This window comes from Salmo salar, chromosome 03 (genome assembly GCF_965601325.2).
Source record: "Salmo salar chromosome 03, fSalSal1, whole genome shotgun sequence".
NCBI lineage: Eukaryota > Metazoa > Chordata > Actinopteri > Salmoniformes > Salmonidae > Salmo > Salmo salar.
The window spans coordinates 34,009,421-34,033,901 of record NC_138293.1 but is presented as its reverse complement, the minus strand read 5'-3'; the positions used below and the strand labels follow the sequence as shown (position 1 = coordinate 34,033,901).

Sequence of the window (24,481 nt, the reverse complement as noted above, 5' to 3'; positions counted from 1 at the left end):
ATTAGGTGGACTCCAATCAAGTTGTAGAAACATCTCAAGGATTATCAATGGAAACAGGATGCACCTGAGCTCAATTTCAAGTCTCATAGCAAAGGGTCTGAATACTTATGAAAATAAGGTATTTCTTATGTGGTATTGTGTGTAAATAAAAAAATGATTTGATCAATTTTAGAATATGGCTGTACAAAATGTGGAGAAAGGGAAGGGTTCTGAATGCTTTCCAAATGCACTGTATATAGCACTGTTGATTTGATGATGTTTGAAATGGTTGAAATGGTGCTGGAATAGAGGAGGCAGTGCTCCTGTTGTCTTAGTGCTGACTTACGGTAACTCTGTGGTTCTAAATCAGTAGTTGTCTAGTAAACTGTTGAAAACAACTTGCTTGACCATGCAGCAGATCATATAATTGTTATTTACATGCAATATTTGCTTTGTGGACTTCACCGGAAAGATTAAAAATACTGTTTTCATGTTGTCATTATGGGGTAATGTGTGTAGATTGATACTCTGCACCTCATGGGCAGAGTATTTTAAGCAATTTCTGTATCACCGCCTGAGGTTTCAGTGTTTCCTGCTTTTAAAATATATGCGAAAAGTCATGTATCATTCCTTCTCTTCACAGAAACCACAGCTTAAAGGAATGAAAGATATTGTCTGCAAGGCATCCATCTTCCACTCACCTTGTCTTTTACCAAGGCCACTAGAGTTGCCTGAACTACAACCAATGATTTTCTTACAGTAGCCTACCATGTACAAATAATATCATTACACCTAGCCATTGTTAAATGATCTATAAGATGTTATTGATGTGAACATCATGTCCAATTCTGGATTCCCCTTTCGGCTATGGATCACCTTTAAACATGTACAACTTTCAGCACAGCAACACCACGGCAGGTCCAGTGTGAGTTACTGTACCTTGTCTGTAACACAAGCGTCAAAGCTTTTGGTTTTATTCTAAAGTTACTGTGACAATCAATCAATTTATACACTCAACAGTAGCCTTATGTGGATCTTGAGGGCACAATAGGACGATACAAAAACTAATTTGTCCACTTCTGCCTCTATGGGGACAGTAAATTAGTTAAAAGTTCCCTGAATAAAGATATTAGGTATTCCTCTCAAGCCTCAATTAATATAGAAACTACATAGCTAAAACCATTGAAATCCAAACTCTGTTTAGTCTGGAAAAGAACACAACATAAACCCAGAGAGATGACGCACAACAAATCCCAAACCATATAACCAGAAATGATTTGAAGAGACTCACGGTACTGAAGTTCCATGGGTAACACTCCGATCCGCGGAACGTGCACTGCAGCAGCATGTCACTGATATCATGGCCCGTGCGGTTGTAGAAGTCTGTCATGTTGAACTGCTTGGGCTTGAAGTTGAGGAAGTTGGCCTTATCCTTGAGGGCGGCCAGTACCTCAGGCTCAGCCAGGTGAGTGTTGGCTATCTGGTAGTTGGAGTTCAGGAGGGCCAGGAGCTCCCCCACGTGATACAGGTCGTTCCTGGTGATCTTGGAGAAGCGGAACTCGTTTAGGTTGCAGAAGGTCACAGCAGGGAATGTGAGATTGGGCGCTGCCACCTCATCCAGTTTAGTGACGTGGGGATACTCAAAGTAGTAGGACACGCGGTCCATGCACACCAGCATAAGCAAGGCCAACGAGCCCAGGAAGGAGAGCGTCCACAGGAAGCGGCGAAACGTCATGTGCCCGTAGGCAAAGATGTGGCTCATGCCATGTAGAGTGGACATGTTGGCGAAGGCTTGCAGGTTGGAAGGCCGGATGCTCTCGATGCTTTCCTCAGAGTCCCCCTTCATGGTTGCAGTTTGGGTGAGTGATCCTCAACAAGAACTTCAGGTTAGAGAGACTTGCTTAGCAACAGAATGTAGCATAAACCAACCGGTCGCCAGTGCTTTGGCTCGGCAGCCTGTGGCTTTTATTCCAACAATAAGCGGCAAGCGGAAAATTCTAACCGCTATCTTAAAATGGTTGGCAGATGCTTTTAAAATGTCTCTTCCAGTGGGTGTCAGTTCTTCCATGTAGTCCCAGGTCCCCTCTTTTCTTTCAGGCTCCTCTTCTATTCTCTCTCTCTCTCTGTGTAGCGCTCCCTCTCTCGCTCCCGCTCAGCTGTCTTTGTAGCAGAACCAAACAATGAGCTCCAGAAACACCCACTTTTACCCAAAAGGGAATGCCTTCTGAGCAGTGTGAAATGGACAATGAAAAGAACAACCGGGAGAAAACAGCAGACGGGCGTGAGGGAGAGGGAGAGGAGAGGGAGAGATGGGGATTGGTAATGAAAAGGGCTGCGTAGGGCTGAAGAGGGGTTCAGCCTCAACAGTCAATGGGACCCTTCCTCCTCCAATTGGCATGAACACCACTACATCGCGGTGATAATGGGATGCAATGAATTCGTGAATGGGGGGAAAGAATAAAGAGAGAGAGAGAGAGAGAGAGAGAGCGATGGCCCCCTATCCCTCACTGCCACCTTCCTTTTCTTTCTTTTCTCTCTCTGTCACTCTCTTCTCTCTTTTCCCCAGATGAAAATGATGAGGGGGGTCATTGACTTCCCACTAACCCACCTCTCCTGTGTGGTTTACAGACAAGCCCAGTGTTTGTAGGTAGCCTCCACGGTATCTACCTTGTTTCGCTCTCATCCACAATTAGCAGGGAAGCCCATGCACCTCTTGATGCCAGTCTAGCCTCTAAAACCTGCTCAACACCACTAGCTTTTCTCCCGATCTCAACATACAGGTTTATATTCTGCGGTCTGCCAGCCTTTCCCTCTCTTTCACGAGCTCGCTTGCTTGCTGCTGTCGCTCCCTCCCACCACTCTCTCTCTCGCTCGCTCTCTTTCTCCCCCCGCCCCCGCTCTCGCTCCCTACCTCTTTAGTAGTCAGGATTCATCCTTCTGCCGAATGGCTGCTTTGGCTGAGTTTCTGTGTGCACAGGGGGAGTCTCTCACTCTGTGCTGCTGCTAACTTCACTGTGTTATGGTTTTGTAATGCGTTCTAACAGTCTGCGTTTGTCATCTGTGATCAAGTGATAGCTCCTACTGTGTTATGGGAATGCCACAGGTTGCATGTTGATATGGATGTAAAATGCATAACCACAAAGAGAATGAATTATCTGTAGTGGGGATGTGGTTGCAAGAGCCTAAATCTTTACAAGCGAATGTGTCTCGATTTGATAATTTTCACTTACAAGTCAAACAAATGATCCACACATTGAAGAACTGAATCCATTGATCTTCTTCTGGTTAAAATAGCAATGTTGATCTCTTCTTATAATAGGATAGCGAACCAAACACATTCGTTGCCATTTCATTTCTGTTACACTCTTAGAAAAAAGGGTTCCAAAAGAGTTATTCAGCTGTCCCCATAGGAGAACCCTTTTTGGTTCCAGGTAGAACTATTTTCCCTCTATGGAAAGGGTTCTGCATGGAATCAAAAGGGTTCTGCATGGAACCAAAAAGGGTTATTCAAAGGGTTCTCTTATGGGGACAGCCGATGAACCCTTTTAGGTTAGTATTGAAGGGTCCTATATCCCCAGAGCTCATTGTCACCTTCGGGCCAAGGAACCAACCAACCCCTGGAGGTGTCTTCCCCTGTTGATTGTTTCACTAAATGTGATCTAGGGTTTCCAGGCTTGACCAATAATAATGGGCTCAGCCTTTTCATTAAGGTTGAAAGTCCACCTTATCCTAAAGAGAAAACTTTTATTTATTTTAAGAGCAAACAAGATTAACACTCATTGACTCGCCCTGAGAAGCCTCATTATCATAACAATAGAAACATTACCAAGGATATGACTGCAAACCGGGAGGATAAAATCAATATCACGTCCTGCTAACCAAGAGCTCACACTCACAGCATAGCAACCAACCCTTACCCAGCGGCGATACTAACGTTGTCTGTTGTGTGATTAAGATCATTCTAAAAATACTCGTCCATCAACTTGTGGAAGAAAGCAATGTCAAACTGATATTGGCGTCATAGAAATGGCTAAATGAATACATTCAGTCAAGGAGACAACATGATCCCTGCACAGCAAATTTGCGGGTGTTAAAATCTCAGTGTTGATGAAAAAGGTTTTGTGAGTGCTATATCTGAGAGTCGATTCTAGTGGGGTTAACGCCAATGGGATTTACATTTACACCACCCGCAGTGAATAAATGAAGTGCTGTTGTTACTCGACTGTGTTGAGTTAATTTCCATAAATTATCTGAATAAAAGACACGGGAGGGGCCACATCATCGTATTTCCCATTTTTAGAATAGTTTGCTTTAATATCTATGTTTTTGCATGCACATCTAAAATAAATAACTTACATTTTTCTAAACTAATCCAATCTGTAATTGGTTGGACTTATTGCACCTGTTACTGAGATGGCCGTTCCAGTTTAGATGGTTTAGGTAGACTTGTTTGACAAGTTCTTCACCATAGCAATCATTCTGAATGTGGATTGTGGGTGATAAAACCTTTAAATTGTTGAAAATCCTCCCTATGGCTGGATTTTAATAGGAATTTCAAATTACTTCACAAGCCAGCAAATTGTGACTTGCAGGTCTGATATGGGCCATGAGCCACGATTTTCAGACCACAATGTTGGGGGAAAACTAGGCCATAACTAAAGACCTTATGAAAAGTATAATATGGTCATAAAGGGTTTACCTTTAAAGTTATACACATTCACTTAGGCAGTCACTTGGTGAAGGCCTCAGGACAGAAAATGTATCAATGGAAAAAACATGTCTCTCTCACTAACAAACACAGTCATGGGTGGGTAACTCAAACATTCACTCGAAAGGCACCCTGGGAAATATGCAAATAAGGCTTTACACCCTACATGTGTTATTCCCTAACACGCTGACCACACCGCTCATGTCGTGTGCGCAAGCGTTGTAAAATAAATTTAAACATACAATTTAATTATTGCACCAACACTGCTCACGCGTGCCAACGAGTGTCTGCGTTGCCAAGCGCTAAAATAGAAGTCAGTTCAATTTGTGACGCTGAACGCAGTGCAAGTCATGCCTCTCCCATCTCCTCTTTTGGTTTATAGAAGCAGATACCCACGTGCCATCTCCTCATTGGTCATGTGGGTGATTGAAAGATGAACTGAGTTTGGTCGGTCGTCGTGGTAACTATGAAAGTTAGATGCAAATCGCCATATAAAGTCCAAAAAAGAAAAAGCCTGGAAGTAGGTCTTCTACCGATGCAGAAGCTTTAACTGCTGGCTACTTGTTTCTACTGTGGCTTGGCCCAATGAGACAAGGTCACGAGTGTTTCTCTAAAAGCTGTCTGGGTTTAAACATCTTGTATTGTACAGAAAGTGAATAGCTTAATCAATTGATAGTGACAGAATTAGATTACTTTCTGAGCAAAGTACATGTTTTGTTTCCTCTGCTATAGAAGGTTATAGATCAGCCTCTGAATGACAAAGAAACGAAACAATGCTATCCCTATATGCATTGTTTCTAGCATGAAGCATTGCGCACCAAAGTGCTGTTAAATATCACTTTATATTACCAGTTCTGTTTTATTTTCTTCAAGCTCTTAAGCTAACAATGGGTAGGCCTGTGCTTTTTGCCATTTTCTTTAATAAAAGGTAGGCCTATGGCACACACTCTCATACCATCTCAATTCGAGTCCTGGTTTTAACTTAGCCTACCTCCAGTGAAGGGCTGTTATTTAAAGAGTGCATGGTGGATGGAGGAATTGGCCAACAAATCTATGTACATAGCAGAATATAGACACATTTTGACTGTCAAACAGGTAAAACTACCTCTTATTTCTTATATAGGAAGAAATTGTTGAAGTTAAAATTAAGACATTGAGCCTCCCGAGTGGCGCAGAGGTCTAAGGCACATTGCAGTGCTAGAGGCATCACTACAAACACGGGCTCGATCCCAGGCTGTGTCGCAGCCGGCCGTGACTGGTAGACCCATGAGGCGGCATACAATTGGCCCAGTGTCATCTGGGTTAGGGGAGGGCTTGGCCAGCCGGGATGTCCTTGTCCTATCGCGCTCTAGCGATGCCTTGTGGCAGGCCAGGTGCATGCACCCTGACATCAGTCGCCAGCTGTACGGTGTTACCTCTGACACATTGGTGCGGCTGTTGTCCGGGTTAAGCGAGCAGTGTGTGAAGAAGCAGTGCGGCTCAGCGGGGTTGTGTTTCGGAGGACGAATGGCTCTTGACCTTCGCCTCTCCCAAGTCCATACGGGAGTTGCAGCGAAGGGACAAGACTGTAACTACCAATTGGATATCACGAAAAAACTACACATTAAAAAAAAATGAAGACGTTGAAAACAATTATGCCTACTCGAATTTGCCTACTTTCAGCACCATGAGCTGTCCATTTCTGATTGATTATGCCACGGCTGCTGCTTCAAGTTTCAGCACCACAATGTGAGTTACTCGAATCCGTTTTATTGTGAGGCCAATAACTCTAAACGCATCATCATGATGATGTGACAAGTGACACTTTGCTTCTTCAAAGTCCAATATCTCGAAAACTTGACTGCTGAAATGCAAAACATTTTGGGACTGTATCAACATTGGATCAATGATCAGCACCTGAATGGATTTTTCTTTTACACTGTGGGTGTTGTGAATTCCGACTTAAATGAACACTTTTTTGTCTAAGATTCAATTATTTGCAAACAGGGACAGCTTCATTGCAAGACACACTGATTTGGCATTGGAGAAATATGATAAGATGAACAGGTATGATGTATATTCTTAGCTGTATATTCTTAGCCTGTAATTTCGTTAATGAGTTTGGTATTAAAAAATCTTCCTGGACTTGCAAATATGATGACAGATTCATGCAATAAAATAAAATAAATAACTAGGCAAGTCAGTTAAGAACAAATTCTTATTTGTAATGACAGCCTACCAGGTTGAACAGTGGGTTAACTGCCTTGTTCAGGGACAGAACGACAGATTTTTACCTTGTCAGCTCGTAGATTCGATCCAGCAAACTTTCGGTTACTATAATGGAGATCTTTCCACCCCTACTCTTGTCCATGGTGGTATGGAAACCCACAACCTTCTGGCCCCCTGCCCTGTGCGTTTCAAAAACTCCTGCATAATTAACGTTCACTCCCTAAGTAAGACCTGTCCTTCACTTTTGATGTAAGGTGCTTTGAAAAGCTCAAAATGTGCAATACATGATCATTATTACAATCCATCATTACACTACATCTGTGCCACATGGAAATGTCCACACAGTAGGTGTCTACGTATGACATAGGGGCCTAATCAATAAAGTAACTCAAGTTGTTCATATCATTTTGCATACATTTTCATTTAAATAATTTAAACTCCACATATTTCATCAAAAGAAATTCAAATAACTAACACACTTATAGCCTATGCATTTATTTGCATTTTCTTCTGCAATTCTTCCATGCCTGCTTGTTACAGATTGCAGAGGAACATTTGTAGGACTTTTCCATAGTAATTGGCTTTCACGTGGCTGGTGGTTTACACGGCATAATGCAGTGAATATTAAGCACTTATTCCTTAAGCACTATATAAATGTTTTGCTTTATGCTGGGCTTTTTGAATGTGTCTGCCTGTCAATAGCTACAGTAAGTACAGCCACAGTTCTGTGGCTCTGACTGCTATAGCTCAACCTAAACATAACAAAAGTCTCGCTCCGACACACAATGCACCAAATAACATGTCTTCATACTGCACAACGCACCAAAGAAAGGGCTTCATATCGCACAACGCGCCACGCAAATGTCTTCATATTTTCTACTAGCTCAGAGAAATGCTTGTAAATGCAAGGAGTCATCCTCGTATTGATTTGGTCAATTCAGTATTCAGGGAACAGGATTGGAAGCAGCTGAAATGATACAGCCTATATGTCCAGTACTCTGCGTAGCTGAAGGGCCTAGTGGGATACATCAAATACTGATTTATTGGACTTTATACAGATGGAGTGGTGAATGTTCGTTGGCTAGTTAACCAAGATAGCCTCAAAACACCAATAAATTGTAGCGTGTGGCATATTCAATTTAAGGAGACAGCCACCTTTACCTTAGGTCCAGGGCCAGCTCCTTCTTGACCTCTTGGCCGGCCTGTCCAAGCAGATTATTATTTGTTCAGATTGTGACTAAACATAAATATGTACGAAATGAAAAAATACAAAAGCATGCCCAAACTAAAGACTCAAAAACAAACCAAAAGGCCTCGTTGCCACCAAACAAAACAAACAGCCTCATGACTCTGTCAGCTAGGACACTCACTAATAGGCAGCACTTGATGTGCTTATCAAGGTTCAAGTCCGGAGACTGAGATGGCCATTGCAAAATGTAGATTTTCTGGTCACTAAACCATTTCTTTGGGGATTTTCAAGTGTGCTTGGTTTATTGTCTTGCTGTAAGATCCACTTGCTGCCAAGTTTTAGCCTCCTGGCGCAGGTAACCAAGTTTTTGGTTAAAATGTCCTGGTACTTGGTAAAGTTCATGATGCCGTTGACCTTAACAGTGGGTCCAGGACTAGTGGAAGCAAAATAGCCCCATAACATCAACCACCATATTTTACAGTAGATATTAGGTACTTTCTGCATATGCTTCCATTTTTGGACACCAAACCCACCACTGGTGTGTGTGGCCAAAGAGCTCTATTGTCATGTCATCTGACCATCCAATAAATATATTAAAATAAACGGCGACAGGGAGCTGCTGGTTTGACTCTGAAAAAAGCGGCTTGCCTGTGACTGGCAGCTGTATCGCCGTGCGACAAATCATTTTGGAGGGCCGCATGCTTGTTGCTATCTGGGTCTAAGGTCCTACCCAAAGTGTTCTCCAATTTCAAAAAAGATTTTAGAAAAAGGGTCAGTGTAGTTATCCTCTCAAGGGGAAGGTGCTAGAGTATTAAAATAATTGGTGCCGATTATTTTCTTTTTGAGATTTTATTTTATTACTCCAATTTATGATTTGGCAAAAAATAGGACAAGTATTAAACAAGTTTACAACATTATTGGGTATGAGTAACAGAATATTAACTTTTAAAAGTGATATTTGTATTTGATATCTAACTTTCTCACTCATCATTACTCACGATCCATTCAGGATTATCCGTAAACATGGTAGCATCCACATTAATTTAGAAGTGTATAGAAACATATTATATTCTTATTTACAATAAAAGTAACTCCAAAATGGCACAAAACATTATTTACCATTCATTTAAATTTCGCTCAATAATCTGAGACACAACCAAAACAAACAGTAAATGCAAATCTGATGTAGATTGCTAGTGTCCGTGCTCTAACCATGAGTAACAGGTGCTCTTGTTTGCATTGCAATGCTGTCAATCAATCAGTAATCACCATCTTACACAAACATCTCAACACTTTTCATTACAGTAAGCACTAAACAAAAACACACTCCTTATAAAGATGGGTAATCCCAGGTTATCCCAAGTTACAATGTGTTTCGCTCTAACAGATCTTCCAGAGGTGGCGGAGCTGAAATCTATGTCAAAGAGGACCTACCCTGATCTATATCTCCGGCTAAATCTGTCCCTAGGAACTTTGACATTCTGATCCTTAGCCTTATGTTTTCTAAAAACAAATGCATGAACTTAGCCTGCTCCTATCGCCACTCCATTCTTCTCCTCTGAGTTTCTGTTACTGGGTGACCTCAACTGGAACATGCTCTCCCTCCCTGATGCTGTCTCCCTATAACTGGAATCCCTAAACCTAAGTCAGATAATCAAAGAGCCCACCCATATCTCTCTCAAAGAACCCAACAAGTCCTCTCTCATTGACATCACTCTCACCAACTGCCCCTCCCACTGTCAGTCTGGTGTATTCTCCCAAGAGCTCAGTGAACACTGTCTCGGAGGCTGCATCAGAAGTGTGTTAGTTCATAAACGCTGCTACAAACGTTTTGATGAGCAAGCCTTTATGCATGACTGCTATCACACTAGCTGGCAGAGTCTGATACCCTCTGTTGAAGATGCCTGGTCCTACTTCAAGAACACATTCGCCCAAATAATCAATAAACCCGCTCCAACACCTGGTTCTCCCATGACCTCTCTGAGCTAATCACCCAAAAGAACAACGCCTGGGAAAAGGCCAGAAACGCCAGCCTTCCTCAAGACTGGTTAGTTTTCAGACAAATCAGGAACAAATACTCTCAAACCATCAGAAACACCGAAGTAGCTTATCTTATTTCATAAACAGTTTGCCGTAACCATCAGTAAGCCATCCGAATTCTGGAAAACTGTTAAATCCATACAGAATAACACACCCTCTCCCTAGCTGCCAGTCTCTCCCACCTTCAGAGGTGTGGTTACAACCGACAAAGCCTGTATGGCTGAGATCTTTAATGAGCACTTTCACGCTGCCAGCTATATTGTTGAGAAGTTCTCAAATGCTGCACGAATGTTGTCTGCCCCTTGCCCTCCTCCTATGCCCACCCACACCAGATCCTTCACTCCTGTCTCTGAAGAAGATATCCTGAACAGCTTGCAAGGCCTTGATTTGAAGAAGCCACCCTCTGTTTGACTATGGTGACACTACCGCCACACCCCCAAAACGCTGCTTTAAAAACTGGACACTGTACAGATGTCAGATGTTAACTTGATCACTCTTTTGTCGCAGAGAATTTTCCTGATGCATCAGGAAATTCAAATGAGCCCTGTGAGTGGCTGAAAATGAGCAGTTCTCTTTCTCTTCTCTCACTCAAACACTAGGCCTAAGTAATATTACTGCAACAATGAAATGTACAAAAATGTATCTGAAATGCAATCATACACATCAACAACCGTCATCTTATGTAACATAATAACACAAGATATCAAATTGTATTAGTCACATGCGCCAAATACAACAGGTGTAGACCTCACAGTGAAAGGCTTACTTACAAGCCCCTAACCAACAATGCAGTTTAAAAATATGAATATGAATAACAAATAATAGGAACAAGTCATTAAAGAGCGGCAGTAAAATAACAATAGGGAGACTATATACAGGTGGTACCGGTACAGAGTCAATGTGCGGGGGGCACCGGTTAGTTGAGGTAATTGAGGTAATACCTTACATGTAGGTAGAGTTATTAAAGTGACTATGCATTGATAATAACAGAGAGTAGCAGACGCGTAAAAGTGGGGGCAAAGAGTCTGGGTAGCCATTTGATTAGATGTTCAGGAGTCTTATGGCTTGGGAGATATCGGTCTCCACTAGGCTACAACATACACGTGTCTAGTGTATCCTAAAGTTACGAATGGACTCAAAATGCAGTTCAATCGTTGGTTTAGTGGTTAGGGTCGCTGCCACAAATCAAATGTTATTGGTCACATACACATGGTTAGCAGATGTTAATGCGTGTGTAGCGAAATGCTTGTGCTTCTAGTTCCGACAGTGCAGTAATATCTAACAAGCAATCTAACAATTCCAAAACAACTACCTAATACACACAAATCTAAGGGATGTAATAGGAATATGTACATATAAATATATGGATGAGCGATGACTGACAGAGCGGCATAGGCAAGATGCAATAGATGGTATAGAATACGGTATATACATATGAGATGCGTAATGCAAGATATGTAAACATCATTATTAAAGTGGCATTAATAAAGTGACTAGTGATCCATTTATTAAAGTGGCCAATGATTTTGAGTCTGTACTGTATGTAGGCAGCAGCCACTCTGTGTCAGTGATGGCTGTTTAACAGTCTGATGGCCTTGCAATAGAAGCTGTTTTTCAGTCTCTCGGTCCCAGCTTTGATGCACCTGTACTGACCTCGCCTTCTGGATGGTAGCGGGGTGAACAGGCAGTGGCTCGGGTGGTTGTTGTCCTTGATTATCTTTTTGGCCTTCCTGTGACATCGGGTGCTATAGGCGTCCTGGAAGGCAGTTGGTTTCCCCCGGTGAAGCATTGTGCAGACTGCACCACCCTCTGGAGAGCCTTGCGGTTGTGGGCGGTGCAGTTGCTGTACCAGGCGGTGATACAGCCCAACAGAATGCTCTCAATTGTGCATCTGTAAACGTTTGTGAGGGTTTTAGGTGACAAGCCACATTTCTTCAGCCTCAGGTTGAAGAGGCGCTGTTGTGCCTTCTTCACCACACTGTCTCTGTGGGTGGACCATTTCAGTTTGTCGGTGATGTGTACGCCGAGGAACTTAACTTTCCACCTTCTCCACTGCTGTCCCGTCAATGTGGATAGGGGGGTGCTCCCTCTGCTGTTTCCTGAAGTCCACGATCATCTCCTTTGTTTTGTTGACATTGAGTGAGTCGTTGTTTTCCTGACACCACACTCCGAGTGCCCTCACCCCCTCCCTGTAGGCTGTCTTGTCATTGTTGGTAATTAAGCCCACTACTGTTGGGTCGTCTGCAAACTTGATGATTGAGTTGGAGGTGTGCATGGCCACACTGTCATGTGTGAACAGAGAGTACAGAAGGGGGCTGAGCACGCACCCTTGTGGGGCCTCAGTGTTGAGGATCAGCGAAGTGGAGATGTTGTTTCCTACCTTCACCACCTGGGGGCGGCCCATCAGAAAGTCCAGGACCCAATTGCACTGGGCGGGATTGAGACCCAGGGCCTCAAGCTTAATGATGAGCTTGGAGTGTACTATGTTGTTGAATGCTGAGCTGTAGTTGATGAATCTCTTGTACAGATGGGATAGGGCAGTGTGCAGTGTGATGGCGATTGCATCGTCTTTGGACCTATTGGGGCAGTATGCAAATTGAAGTGGGTCTAGCGTGGCAGGTAAGGTGGAGGTGATATGATTCTTCACTAGTCTCTCAAAGCACTTCATGATGACAAAAGTGAGTGCTACGGGGGGCGATAGTGGTTTAGTTCAGTTCAGTTATCTTCGCCTTCTTGGGTACAGGGACAATGGTGGCCATCTTGAAGCATGTGGGGACAGCAGACTGGGATAGGGAGAGACTGAATATGCCTACCCGGTCAGCATAGGTTCAATTCCGGCCCATGCCATTCTGGCACAAATAAATAAATCCCCCGATTGACTTGATGCAGTTACACATTTCAAATACGGACAGTCCAGGGTTATTTTACCCCTGATCTTCTTAAGAAATAACAATACTGGATAACATAAATAGGAAACAAATAAAATATTTTGTCAGTAAGCTACACCAACATTAGTTTCCATTCATAAAGTGTCAGGTCATTTTCCACAGTAGGTTTGCAGTGTTAAACAAGGAAATACATTATTTACATTGTATTTACAATGCTTGTGAAATAGATAAATCACCCTTAGTCTGTTCAAAAAGGACTTCGTTCTTGCAATGACAATACCAACCAGAGGGCAAACATATCTTAAAAGATTTTGGTTGCAAGCATCTTTTAGGGAGCGGTAATGAGGTGAGCAATAATGGTTGCAATTGAGATCAGCTGTGCGGGTGAATTTAGCAAGTATTGATGGTTTAACGAGACATCAGTTGGCGATAATAAGGATGCTTCCTTCAGAGGCAGAATTTCTAGCCAGGCCGTCAACATTGGCATGTCCCAATTCGTTCATTTTATACCTCAGTTGTCCCAGTCCCAAGTATCCTTGGCTGGGGAAAATATCCCATAACACCTTGTGGCACAGCGAAAAAGTACTCACTTGAGAACATTTTCCAGAAGAATAAGAAATAATGTTTACTTATTCACCAAATTATGTTAAATTGTTCAACAAATTACTTTCATAGGAATTGTGAATTCAAATGTTGAGTAATTGGTGTTCATTAACCTGTTGCCAAGTGCAAGCTAGCTAACAAGTCGGACGTGTTAGCTAGCTAGCAGGTGATCTCATCCTGCTTATCAGCTGATTAGAGATAAACAACTTAACAAACTAATTGTAGATTCAACAATCTGTCAATTGTGAAGATCCGGACGGTTTTTAAATCATGAATTGGTGAACTTACTAGCCAGCTAAAGACATGTAGCAAATCATTTTTTCCCCATTTGTTTTCAGGGACTAAAGTGGGCACCTCATCATTTCACGCCATTGCATTGGTATGGCCGGAGAAAACAGTCCTTCCCAACTCATTTGGAGGTAATTAATTTTAACAACATCTGATGAAAAACTTAGGAAATGCAGCCAGCTTTGTTCTGTTCAATCTAGGCTTGCTAACCAGCCAAATGATTTGTGCATTTTCTTAATGAGTCTGTTTTGCTAGCTAACGTTAGCTAACTTTTTCATGCCACTTTCCCTTTTTCCTATTGTGTTGCACCATTGGGGTTGGTGTTACTACACTGAACAAAAATATAAAAGCAACAATTTTTTATATTTTACTGAGTTACAGTTCATATAAGGAAATCAGTCAATTTAAATAAATTCATTAGGTTCTAATTTATGGATTTCGCATGACTGGGAATACCTTGAAAAAAATGTAGGGGCATAGATCAGAAAAACAGTCCGTATCTGGTGTGACCACCATTTGCCTCATGCAGCATGACACATCTCCTTAGCATAGAGTTGATCAGGCTGTTGATTGTGGCCTGTGGAATGTTTTCCCACTTCTCTTCAATGGCCGTGCGAAGTTGGATATTGGCGGGAACTAGAACACACTGTCGTACACATTGACCCAGAGCATCCCAAACATGCTCAATGGGTGACCTATCTGTTTATTATGCAGGCCATGGAAGAACTGGGACATTTTAAGCTTCCAAAAATTGTGTACAGATCCTTGCGACATGGTGCAGTGCATTATCATGCTGAAACATGAGGTTTATGGCGGCGGATGAATGGCACAACAATGGGCCTCAGGATCTCGTCACGGTATCTCTGTGCATTGAAATTGCCATTGATAAAATGCCATTGTGTTCGTTGTCCATAGCTTATGCCTGCTCATACCATAACCCCACCACCATGGAGCACTCTGTTCACAATTTTGACATCGCTGTCTGCCATCTGCGTGGCACAGTTGAAACCCGGGATTCATCTGTGAAGAGCACACTTCTCTAGCGTGCCAGTGTCCATCGAAGGTGAGCATTTGCCCACTGAAGTCGGTTACGACACCAAACTGCAGTCAGGTCTAGACCCTGGTGAGGACGACGAGCACGCAGATGAGCTTCCCTGAGACGGTTTCTGACAGTTTGTGCAGAAATGATTCAGTTGTGAAAACACAATCAGCTGTCCGGGTGGCTGGTCTCAGACGATCCTGCAGAAGAAGAAGCTGGATGTGGAGGTCCTGGGCTGGCGTGGTTACATGTTGGTGGTGGCTTATGGTAACAGCTCTTGTGGACATTCCAGCAGTCAGCATGCCAATTGCACGCTCCCTCAAAACTTGAGACATCTGTGGCATTGTGTTGTGTGACAAAACTGCACATTTTAGAGTGACTTTTTATTGTCCCCAGCACAAGGTACACCTGTGTACTGATTATGCTGTTTAATCAGCTTCTTGATATGCCACACCTGCAGGTGGATGGATTATCTTGGCAAATGAGAAATGCTGACTAAAAGGGATGTAAACCAATATATAAACCATTATATAGTGCATTATCTACAATCTAATGTGTTTATCCAACTTTGTTGTTTTTCTGTTTGATGAAAACAGTTTGAGATTTAATGGTTTTATGTTGTGTTTTCATGTTTTATTGTAGTAACCCTCAAGCATTCTTACACATAAGGTAAGGACTATTTCATCACGTAGAATGTTTATACTTAAAACAAATATTTTACTTGACTTTATCTACAATCTACATGTGTTTATCCAACTTCCTTGTTGTTTTTCTGTTTGGATTTCTATGGTAATTTATTTGACTTTTGATGATAGGTCAAATCAGTGGTCATGGTTGATATGCATAAAATATTACTTCATAATAAGATGATACATCAGTGCGTTATCCATTATGTACCCACAACATACTTGGCTGAACAGCAAATAAACTTTAAGGCCATTTCACATATCAGAGAGGGTTACTGCAGTCAAAACACAGTGGAACAAAGCAATGCTTGCCTTCATTTTTGCTTGAATTTTGTAGTTACTACAAATTTCACACTCTATTTTCTCTGAAACGGAGCATAATTTAACCAGGACACTTTGTCACAAGATTTAAAAAAAACTTCTACAAAGCACAGGAGGTTGGTGGCACCTTAATTGGGGATGACAGGCTTTTAGTAATGGCTGGAGCAGAATGAGTGGAATTATTTAAAATACATCAAACTCATGGTTTCCATGTGTTTTGATGTCACTCCATTCACTCGATTCCAGCCATTATTATGGTCGTCCTTCCCTCAGCAGCCTCCGCTACAAAGCCTGATTTCAGTCTTAATTAAATGTTGACCAAAAGTGTACAGTAGCTACTTCATTTTGCCTTTGTAGGACAGAACACTTCAGGAGTGTATTCATTAGTCACAGACCGTTGCAAAACATTTGGTCTGTTGCAAAACATCAGTGGAATGGTATCAAATACATCAAACATATACTTTCCAAGTGTTTGATGCCGTTCCATTTACTCCATTCCGTCCATTATTATGAACCATCCTCCCCTTAGCAGCCTCCTGTGCGTCACACATATGTTATTTATCACAAAGACCTTGTCACAGACTCACAAAATACAGGACAGATGGTTTCCCATCTGAAATGTCAAATGGATTTAATTCTGACTAACCGCAAAGACCCTCTTTAGATAGTAGTGAATTGAACGTGGAATGGTAACTGACGGTTAGGATCAATCCTTCTGTGGGTATAAAATCATTTCCTTGACCATTCTGACACAGTCACAAACAGAACAGATACAGATGTTACTGTGATGCTAGGTTATGTAACGCTTTTCTTAAATGAACGTGTTGTTTTATGTCTCAGCCTTCAACACCATAGTACACGCCAAGCTCCTCATTAAGCTCAGGGCCCTGGGTCTGAACGCCGCCCTGTGCAACTGGGTCCTGGACTTCCTGACGGGCCGCCCCCAGGTAGAGAAGGTAGGCAACAACACATCCACTACGCTGATCCTCAACACAAGGGTGCATACTCAGCCCCCTCCTGTACTCCCTGTTCACCCATGACCGTGTGGCCACTCACGCCTCCAACTCAATCATCAAGTTTGCAGACAACACAACAGTGGTAGGCCGGATTACCAACAACAACGAGACAGCCAACAGGGAAGAAGTGAGGGCCTTTGCTGAGTGGTGCCAAGAAAATGACCCTCAACGTCAACAAAACAAAGGAGCTGATCGTGGACTTCAGGAGACAACAGAGGGAGCACGCCCCCATCAACAACGACAGGGCCGCAGTGGAGAATGTGAAAAGCTTCAAGTTCCTCGGTGTACACATCAGTGGCAATCTGAAATGGTCCTCCCACGCAGACCGTGTGGTGAAGAAAGCGCAACAGCTTAAGGAGACTGAAGAAATTCAGCTTGTCACCTAAGTCACTCACAAACTTTTACAGATGCACCATTTAGAGCATCCTGTCAGGCTGTATCACCGGCTGGTACGGCAACCGCAGGGCTCTCCAGACAGTGGCGCGGTCTTCCCAACGCATCACCGGGGGTACACTGCCTGCCCTCCAGGACATCTACAGCACCTGTTGTCACAGGAAGTTCAAGAAAATCATCAAGGACCTCAGCCATCCGAGCCACGGCCTGTTCACCCCGCTATCATCCATAAGGCAAGGTCAGTACAGGTGCATCGAAGATGGGGCCGAGAAACTGGAAAACAGCTTCTATTTTAAGTCCACCCGACTGTTAAATAGGTATCACTACCCGGCCTCCACCCAGTATCCTGCCCTGAACTTATTCACTGTCACTAGCCGGCAACCACTCTGTTACTCAACCCTGCACCCTAAAGGCTGCTGCCCTATGTACATAGACATGGAACACTGCTCACTTTAATAATGGAACACTGGTCACTTTAATAATGTTTACATACTGTTTTACCCATTTCATAAGTATACTGTATTCTAGTCAAGGCCATCCTATTCAACTATTGCTGTACATATGCTATTCTATCCTACGTATTCTTCAGATACACTACATATTCTATCCACATACTGTCCATACTCCGACATTGTTCATTCTAATATTTCTATATTCCTTAATTCCATACTTTTACTTTTAGATGTGTATTGTTAGATAGTACTACACTGTTGGAGCTAGGAACACAAGCATTTTGCTACACCCACAATAACATCTGCAAAATACTGTATGTGTACGTGAACAATAAAATTTGATTTGAGCAGACCACAGACATTCCCACAACAGCTGTTTACAGTAACCTTACAACTGTGCAAATCCTGGCAAAACACTATTTTCCCCTACACTCTAAATTATGACCATAAGCTCAGTGGTACTGTACAACCACACTGCAAACCCAAGACTGGAAATAACCATGATAGCCTACCTACATTATTTGCATGCAATAGTAAGAAATGTGTACATTTTTGTATGATTGCATGCTGTTTTGGTGTCTCTTGAACTACAGGAATCTTCCAATGATGGATAACAAAAATATTCAGCCAATTTGCCATGCTGAAAATGTTACTTTCATACAAATTATACACACTGTCAAGGACCATTATGCACTGTGACCACTATCGCCATTGTACAAGAAAATGAATTATCACTTACTACACAATCTGAACCACTTGAGGTGCTAATGACTGTTCTTGATGCAATGCTTATTTATGTGTACAAAGCTGGTGCACGCGCGACACCCAGTGGATTGCGCATGAATGACAGACTGATTTGTATATCTGCCAATATAGAAATATATGCAGGACACCACGTGAGCTGTCGACTAATTCTTATCAAGTGATGGCGACGGCTTCATTAGGTGGGAATTAGGCTACTGTGCAATAGACCATAAGAGTGCCTTCAGTATCTCAATACAATTGATCATATTTTGACTGTATCAAAAGGTAGGTCTTGTGAAGTACTGTTTGTTCTTTTGTATCTTACAAGTTTCTAAAATGAATAAGGATGTCTGTAACCAAAAAGAAGGGCAGTGGTGGAAAAAGTACTCAATTGTCATACTTGAGTAAAAGTAAAGATATCTTAATAGAAAATGACTCTAGTAAAAGTGAGTCACCCAGTTTAAAAAGTTTTAAATGATTTGGTTTTAAATATACTTAAGTATCAAAGGTAAATGGAATTGCTAAATAGTACCGTATGAAAAGTAAAAGTATAAACCGTTTCAAATTCCTTATATTAAGCTAACCAGACAGGACCATTTAAAAAAAAAAAATATTGACGGATAGTCAGAGGCACGCTCCAACACTCGAGACATAATTATAAACAAAGCACGTGTGTTTAGAGTGTCCGCCAGATCAGAGGCAGTGTGGATGACCAGGGATGTTGTCTTGCTAAGAGAAGAGAAACTTACGTGGTTTATATCAATAAAGCTTTGCTTAAGAGACGAGGTTATAGCAAAGATACTTTTAACCTATCATCTGTGATTGTAGTTTGCCTATCTATCATAATGTGCCTAATAGGCAAGATTTATTCATTATATTGTAACTAACTTGGAACTAACTACTTGCTGTGTGTTCTTTTCTTCAATTTGATGACGTGCTCTTTCTTTGGCTCTAGGTCCATCCCGACACGGGCATCTCCAGTAGGGCAATGAGCATCACGAATTCCTTTGCCTGCAACCTGGTCTTAGAGCATTACGTTTTATTCTGTAAATCCGTGAATAATTTATAGTAGTATGTAATGTTACATTTCGTATGGTATGTATTAATTTGTGGATGTTCATCATCCATTTCGTATCATATGTTACAAATTACGATTCGTGCATGTTACGAATTTGCAAAACGTACAATATGGTATCAATTATCAAAATTATTATGTTACGAATTTCAATTTATTGTTGTTAATATTAGCTAGGTGGCTAATGTTAGCTAGCTACCTAACGTTAGCTAGGCTAGGGGTTAGGGTTAAGGTTAGGAATTAGGTTAAAAGGTCAGGGGAAGGGTTAGCTAATATGCTAAGTTGTTGTGAAATAACTAAAAAGTAGTAAGTAGCTGAAAAGTTGCTAAAGTTGTCCATGATGGGATTCGCACACACAACCTTTGAGTTGCTAGATGTTGGCGTTGTAACCATATAAAGCGTAACATACAGTATCATACTAATTTGAGTGTTGCAGGTTTACATTTACTGTTACGTCTAGTGTATGATACCAGGCTGTTGTCAAGGACTTATGCAGGGATGCACCACTGACTAATATTAAGGTTGACTCATTTCTTTTTGGTAAATAAATGCACTAAATGTATGTTGTCTCATTAATTAATTAATTTATCTTGCTCCTTTCCACCCCAGTATCTCTACTTGCACATTCATCTTCTGCACATCTATCACTCCAGTGTTTAATTGGTATATTGTAATTACTTCGCCACCATGGCCTATTTATTGCCTTAGCTCCTTTATCTTACCTCATTTGCACACACTGTATATAGACTTTTTCTACTGTATTATTGACTGTATGTTTGTTTATTCCATGTGTAACTCTGTGTTGTTGTATGTGTCGAACTGCTTTGCTTTATCTTGGCCAGGTCGCAGTTGTAAATGAGAACTTTTTCTCAAGTAGCCTACCTGGTTAAATAAAGGTGAAATAAATCAAATCAAATAAAACATTTATGTCCTCATGATTTGATTCAAAACTTCTGCAATGTTCATTTTTCACCACTAGATGGGACTATTGCTTTAGTCATGTTTTGTTGTGAACAGTATTTAGCCTATTAGTCAGAGCATATACATCAAATACCCTCATAACATTGGCAACCTATACCCAGACCCCATGCAGGTACACTATATATCAAAGGTATGTGGAAACGCCTTCAAATTTGTGGATTTGGCTATTTCAGCCACACCCGTTGCTCTCAGGTGTATAAAATTGATCACACAGCCATGCAATCTCCAGAGACGAATATTGAAAGTAGAATGGCCTTACTGAAGAGCTCAGTGACTTTCAAAATGGATGCCACCTTTCCAACAAGTCCGTTTGTCAAATTTAGGCCCCTGTCAACTGTAAGTGCTGTTATTGTGAAGTGGAAACATCCAGGAGCCGTGAAGTGGTAGGCCACACAAGCTTACAGAACGGGACCACCGAGTGCTGAAGTACGTAGCGCGTACAAATCGTCTGTCCTCAGTTGCAAAACTCACTACCGAGTTCCAAACTGCCTCTGGAAGCAACTTCAGCACAATAACTGTTTGTCGGGATCTTCATGAAAATGGGTTTCCACGGCCGAGCAGCCGCACACAAGCCTAAGATCACCATGCGCGATGCCAAGTGTTGGCTGGAGTGGTGTAAAGCTCGCCGCCATTGGACTCTGGAGCAGTGGAAACGCATTCTCTGGAGTGATGAATCACGCTTCTCCATCTGCCAGTCTGATGGACAAATCTGGGTTCGGCGGATACCAGGAGACCGCTACCTGCCCGAATGCATAGTGCCAACTGTAAATTTTGTTGGAGCAGGAATAATTGTCTGGGGCTGTTTTTCATGGTTTGGTCTAGGCCCCTTAGTTCCAGTGAAGGGAAATCTTAATGCTACAGCATACAATGACATTCTAGACAATTCTGTGCTTCCAACTCTGTGGCAACAGTTTGTTCTACATACTTTTGGTCATTTAGCTCAATTTACATCACTGCACCTATCTGATTCATGGGCTATGTCAATCTTTTAATGTAAAAAAAAAGGTATAAGTAGTAGATGGTTGCTTGAAAAGGTTTCCCTCAATCGATTCTTTTATGTTATATAAATTGTGGTTTATGTCACAATTATGTCACAACCATATGAATGATTTAGTATAGGGAGCGATAGTAATGGTGTCTTTTCTTAGGCACTTACTCTGTCGTGATTCGTTGGCTAAAGCCCATGGGAAAATGTATGGAGTTTTTGTAGTGTTTTTGGATAAATGCCGAAAATAAGGTCTGTGGTAATCACAGGTTTAGGAGATTTTATGAATTTTCTATGAGAATTTCCATCAGCTAGCGTCACTTTTTGTGAGTTTTGAAGCATTTTATGTAATAAAAAAATCACAAAGCATATAAAAAGCTTCAACATTCATAAAGGTCATGTTAACTGACGGATTTGATAGAACAGTATGTATAAGATCTCCTAAGCCTTTGTTAACCTCAGAACTTATTTTCTGCATTCATCCCAAAACCCAATTCTTTTCCCCCATTCATTTTCCCCATAGAGATGGCTGATCGAACCAGAGGCAACTCATTTCTGTTTTTTAGGACTGGTGAGCTCTGTAGTGTGAGCTGAAGATTTTGTAGAAGATAAATTAGATAATCTAGAGAACCAGTACTGTGAGGATAAAAATGTGTGATTTCCCAGTCCTTCTTCCCCAATACAGAGGGCAATCTATGGCTGCGTTTAAACAGGCAGCCTAATTCTGATCTCTTTTTCCAATAATTGGTCTCTGGACCAATCACATCAGATATTTTTCAGAGCCCAATCAGAATTGGGCTGCCTGTGTAAACACAGCCTAAGAAAAGGCCCTGTAGAATATAAACCATTAACCTGATATATTTTAGAATGCAGTAATTGATTTGGATCAAATTGCATTTACTTGCTTTCTATACAATTAGTCTTATGTCAAAGCAATATCTTAAACAAATGTAATAAATCCATGCCTCTCTCCTCCACATATCAAGCTGAGAACCTTGAAGGAAAAGAATGCATCAATAGGTTAGGTATGTCATGTTATAAACCATCTAAATATATTTTGTTGAGCTGCTGACATTCAAAGCGGAAGACAAGCCAAAGAGAATGCAAGTGATACAGCTTCCTGCTTACATTTTCTAATTGAATAATACACGTCTAGCCTATAATCATAAGAATTCACTGAATAGTCTTTGATTACTAAGTAATAACACTAATGAAGTCTAATGAGGAGAAAATGAAATGATGGAGGTCTTTACAATTAGGATAATGTTTACATCACCCCGTACATATACCTATTACCCCTAGACTTGTAGCTATTACCCTTATCAACAGCCCAGAAAGTCAATCAGCATTCAGAGTTAATGTGCTTGTATACCAGACAGTCTCTCCTCCCCCTATCACACTCATGGCATCCATTTCCGATGTGTCTTCTTGATATGTTGCTAATGACATCACATCTATGGACATATTACCACGGGTGTGATCTGATGCCATCATTAATAGCTTGGCAGTAGTGTTTTTGTAAATTATTATCATCATGACCATCATTTGTGCGACTGCCTGTGTATATCATGCTCCCCCCCACCAACCCCATAAGATCCCCACTCCAGCCCGGCTCTTTGCCTCCTCACTCTCCTCGCTCTTTGCAGTCATTGCTGTCTCCTTTAGGGAGAGTGTTATAAACACATTATGGATGGATACATTAGTGACTGATGCAGAAGCACCGGGCTCGCCTGCCTTGTTTTGGGTACGAGAGAGAGCTGCATCATTAGAAAATGTTCCACTTGGCGGGGAAGCGCGTATTAACAGCACTCGCAATGAAATGAGGTTGAGATAGATGGTTAAAGTTATAGAAGAACTATTAGGTTGAAATATGAACCTCTCAATTGTCATAATGAAGCAAGGGGATATTTGCATGGCGATCAGTGCATTATAGGGAAGACAATTGGAATCCGTAACGACAGACACAATACATTATAGGGCCTAGGCTAGGCCATGAGTTTAGGGCTTAGGGGTTTATAGGGGGGAGAAAGTAATCATGCCTTCACAGAATTGTACAGAGCTTCCATCAACCAACAGTTCAAAGGGTCTATAAATGCATTTTTGTTTTCCAGAATATTTCTAGCAACAAAGTGATGCGATGGAGACTGAGGTTGGTTGGACTGGCATCCGACATGTCTTGGTGTAGGCTAAGCTCTTCTTTGAGGACCTTGATTGGCATCAAATGTGGGTATGAGTCATAGGCCTGCCTTTCCTGCCTTCGCCAAGCATTTGTGGCCCATAATGGCCTCTCAAAGAAGAGCTTACACAGAGGCATACTGAGTGTGTCATATAGCGCTCCAAATGCCTTATAGGCCAAGGCTCAAATGACACATTAGGAATTCTATGAGGAAGTAAAAGTGCACAGGGGAAGTGTCAGCTTGTTAAAGGCGCTCCATTAGCCCCTCGTCTCCCGCCCTGTTTCCATGGTGACCCCTTATGACTAAATAGGTCTTTAGATGAGTGATATGACTGCACCATCACAAGCTACAGTTTCACAATGAAGGTAGTCCCTGCCCGCAAACCTCTAGAAGTTTGTGGTGCAATCCACTGGCCCCTAAACATAGTCCTGCATTCTGATTCTGAAGTACTTTTTTTTGTAACTACTGTACTGCGTACTTTCCATTATGAATGTAGCTTACTGCCTGAAGGGAGGGCTATAGATAATTTAATTCCATCCACTTTATAAATGCATGATTCCATAGTTAGGAGTACTCAAAACTGCATTATGATCCTGGTAATCAGAGGGAACTAATTCCTTAATTGCATTAATGAAGAATAAATGAAGAGCTACAGACTCATTAGCTCATTAGCTGATTTCAATGTCCAGTTGCTAACTGTCGTTTGAGG

The 24,481-nt window shown here is 41.7% G+C and overlaps 1 protein-coding gene across 2 annotated transcripts in view; it reads right to left on the bottom strand.

Annotated features, from left to right (window-relative positions):
- The window catches only part of LOC106599832 (acid-sensing ion channel 1C), a 206,016-nt gene extending 203,189 nt beyond the window's left edge, over nucleotides 1–2,827 (bottom strand). For both annotated transcript variants that reach the window (XM_014191181.3, XM_082973439.1), the window contains exon 1: nucleotides 1,271–2,827. In XM_014191181.3, the coding sequence (XP_014046656.1) occupies nucleotides 1,271–1,825 (555 nt within the window). In that variant the 5' untranslated portion in view covers nucleotides 1,826–2,827. The remainder of the gene's footprint in view (nucleotides 1–1,270) is intronic.
- Nucleotides 2,828–24,481: the final 21,654 nt, after the last annotated feature.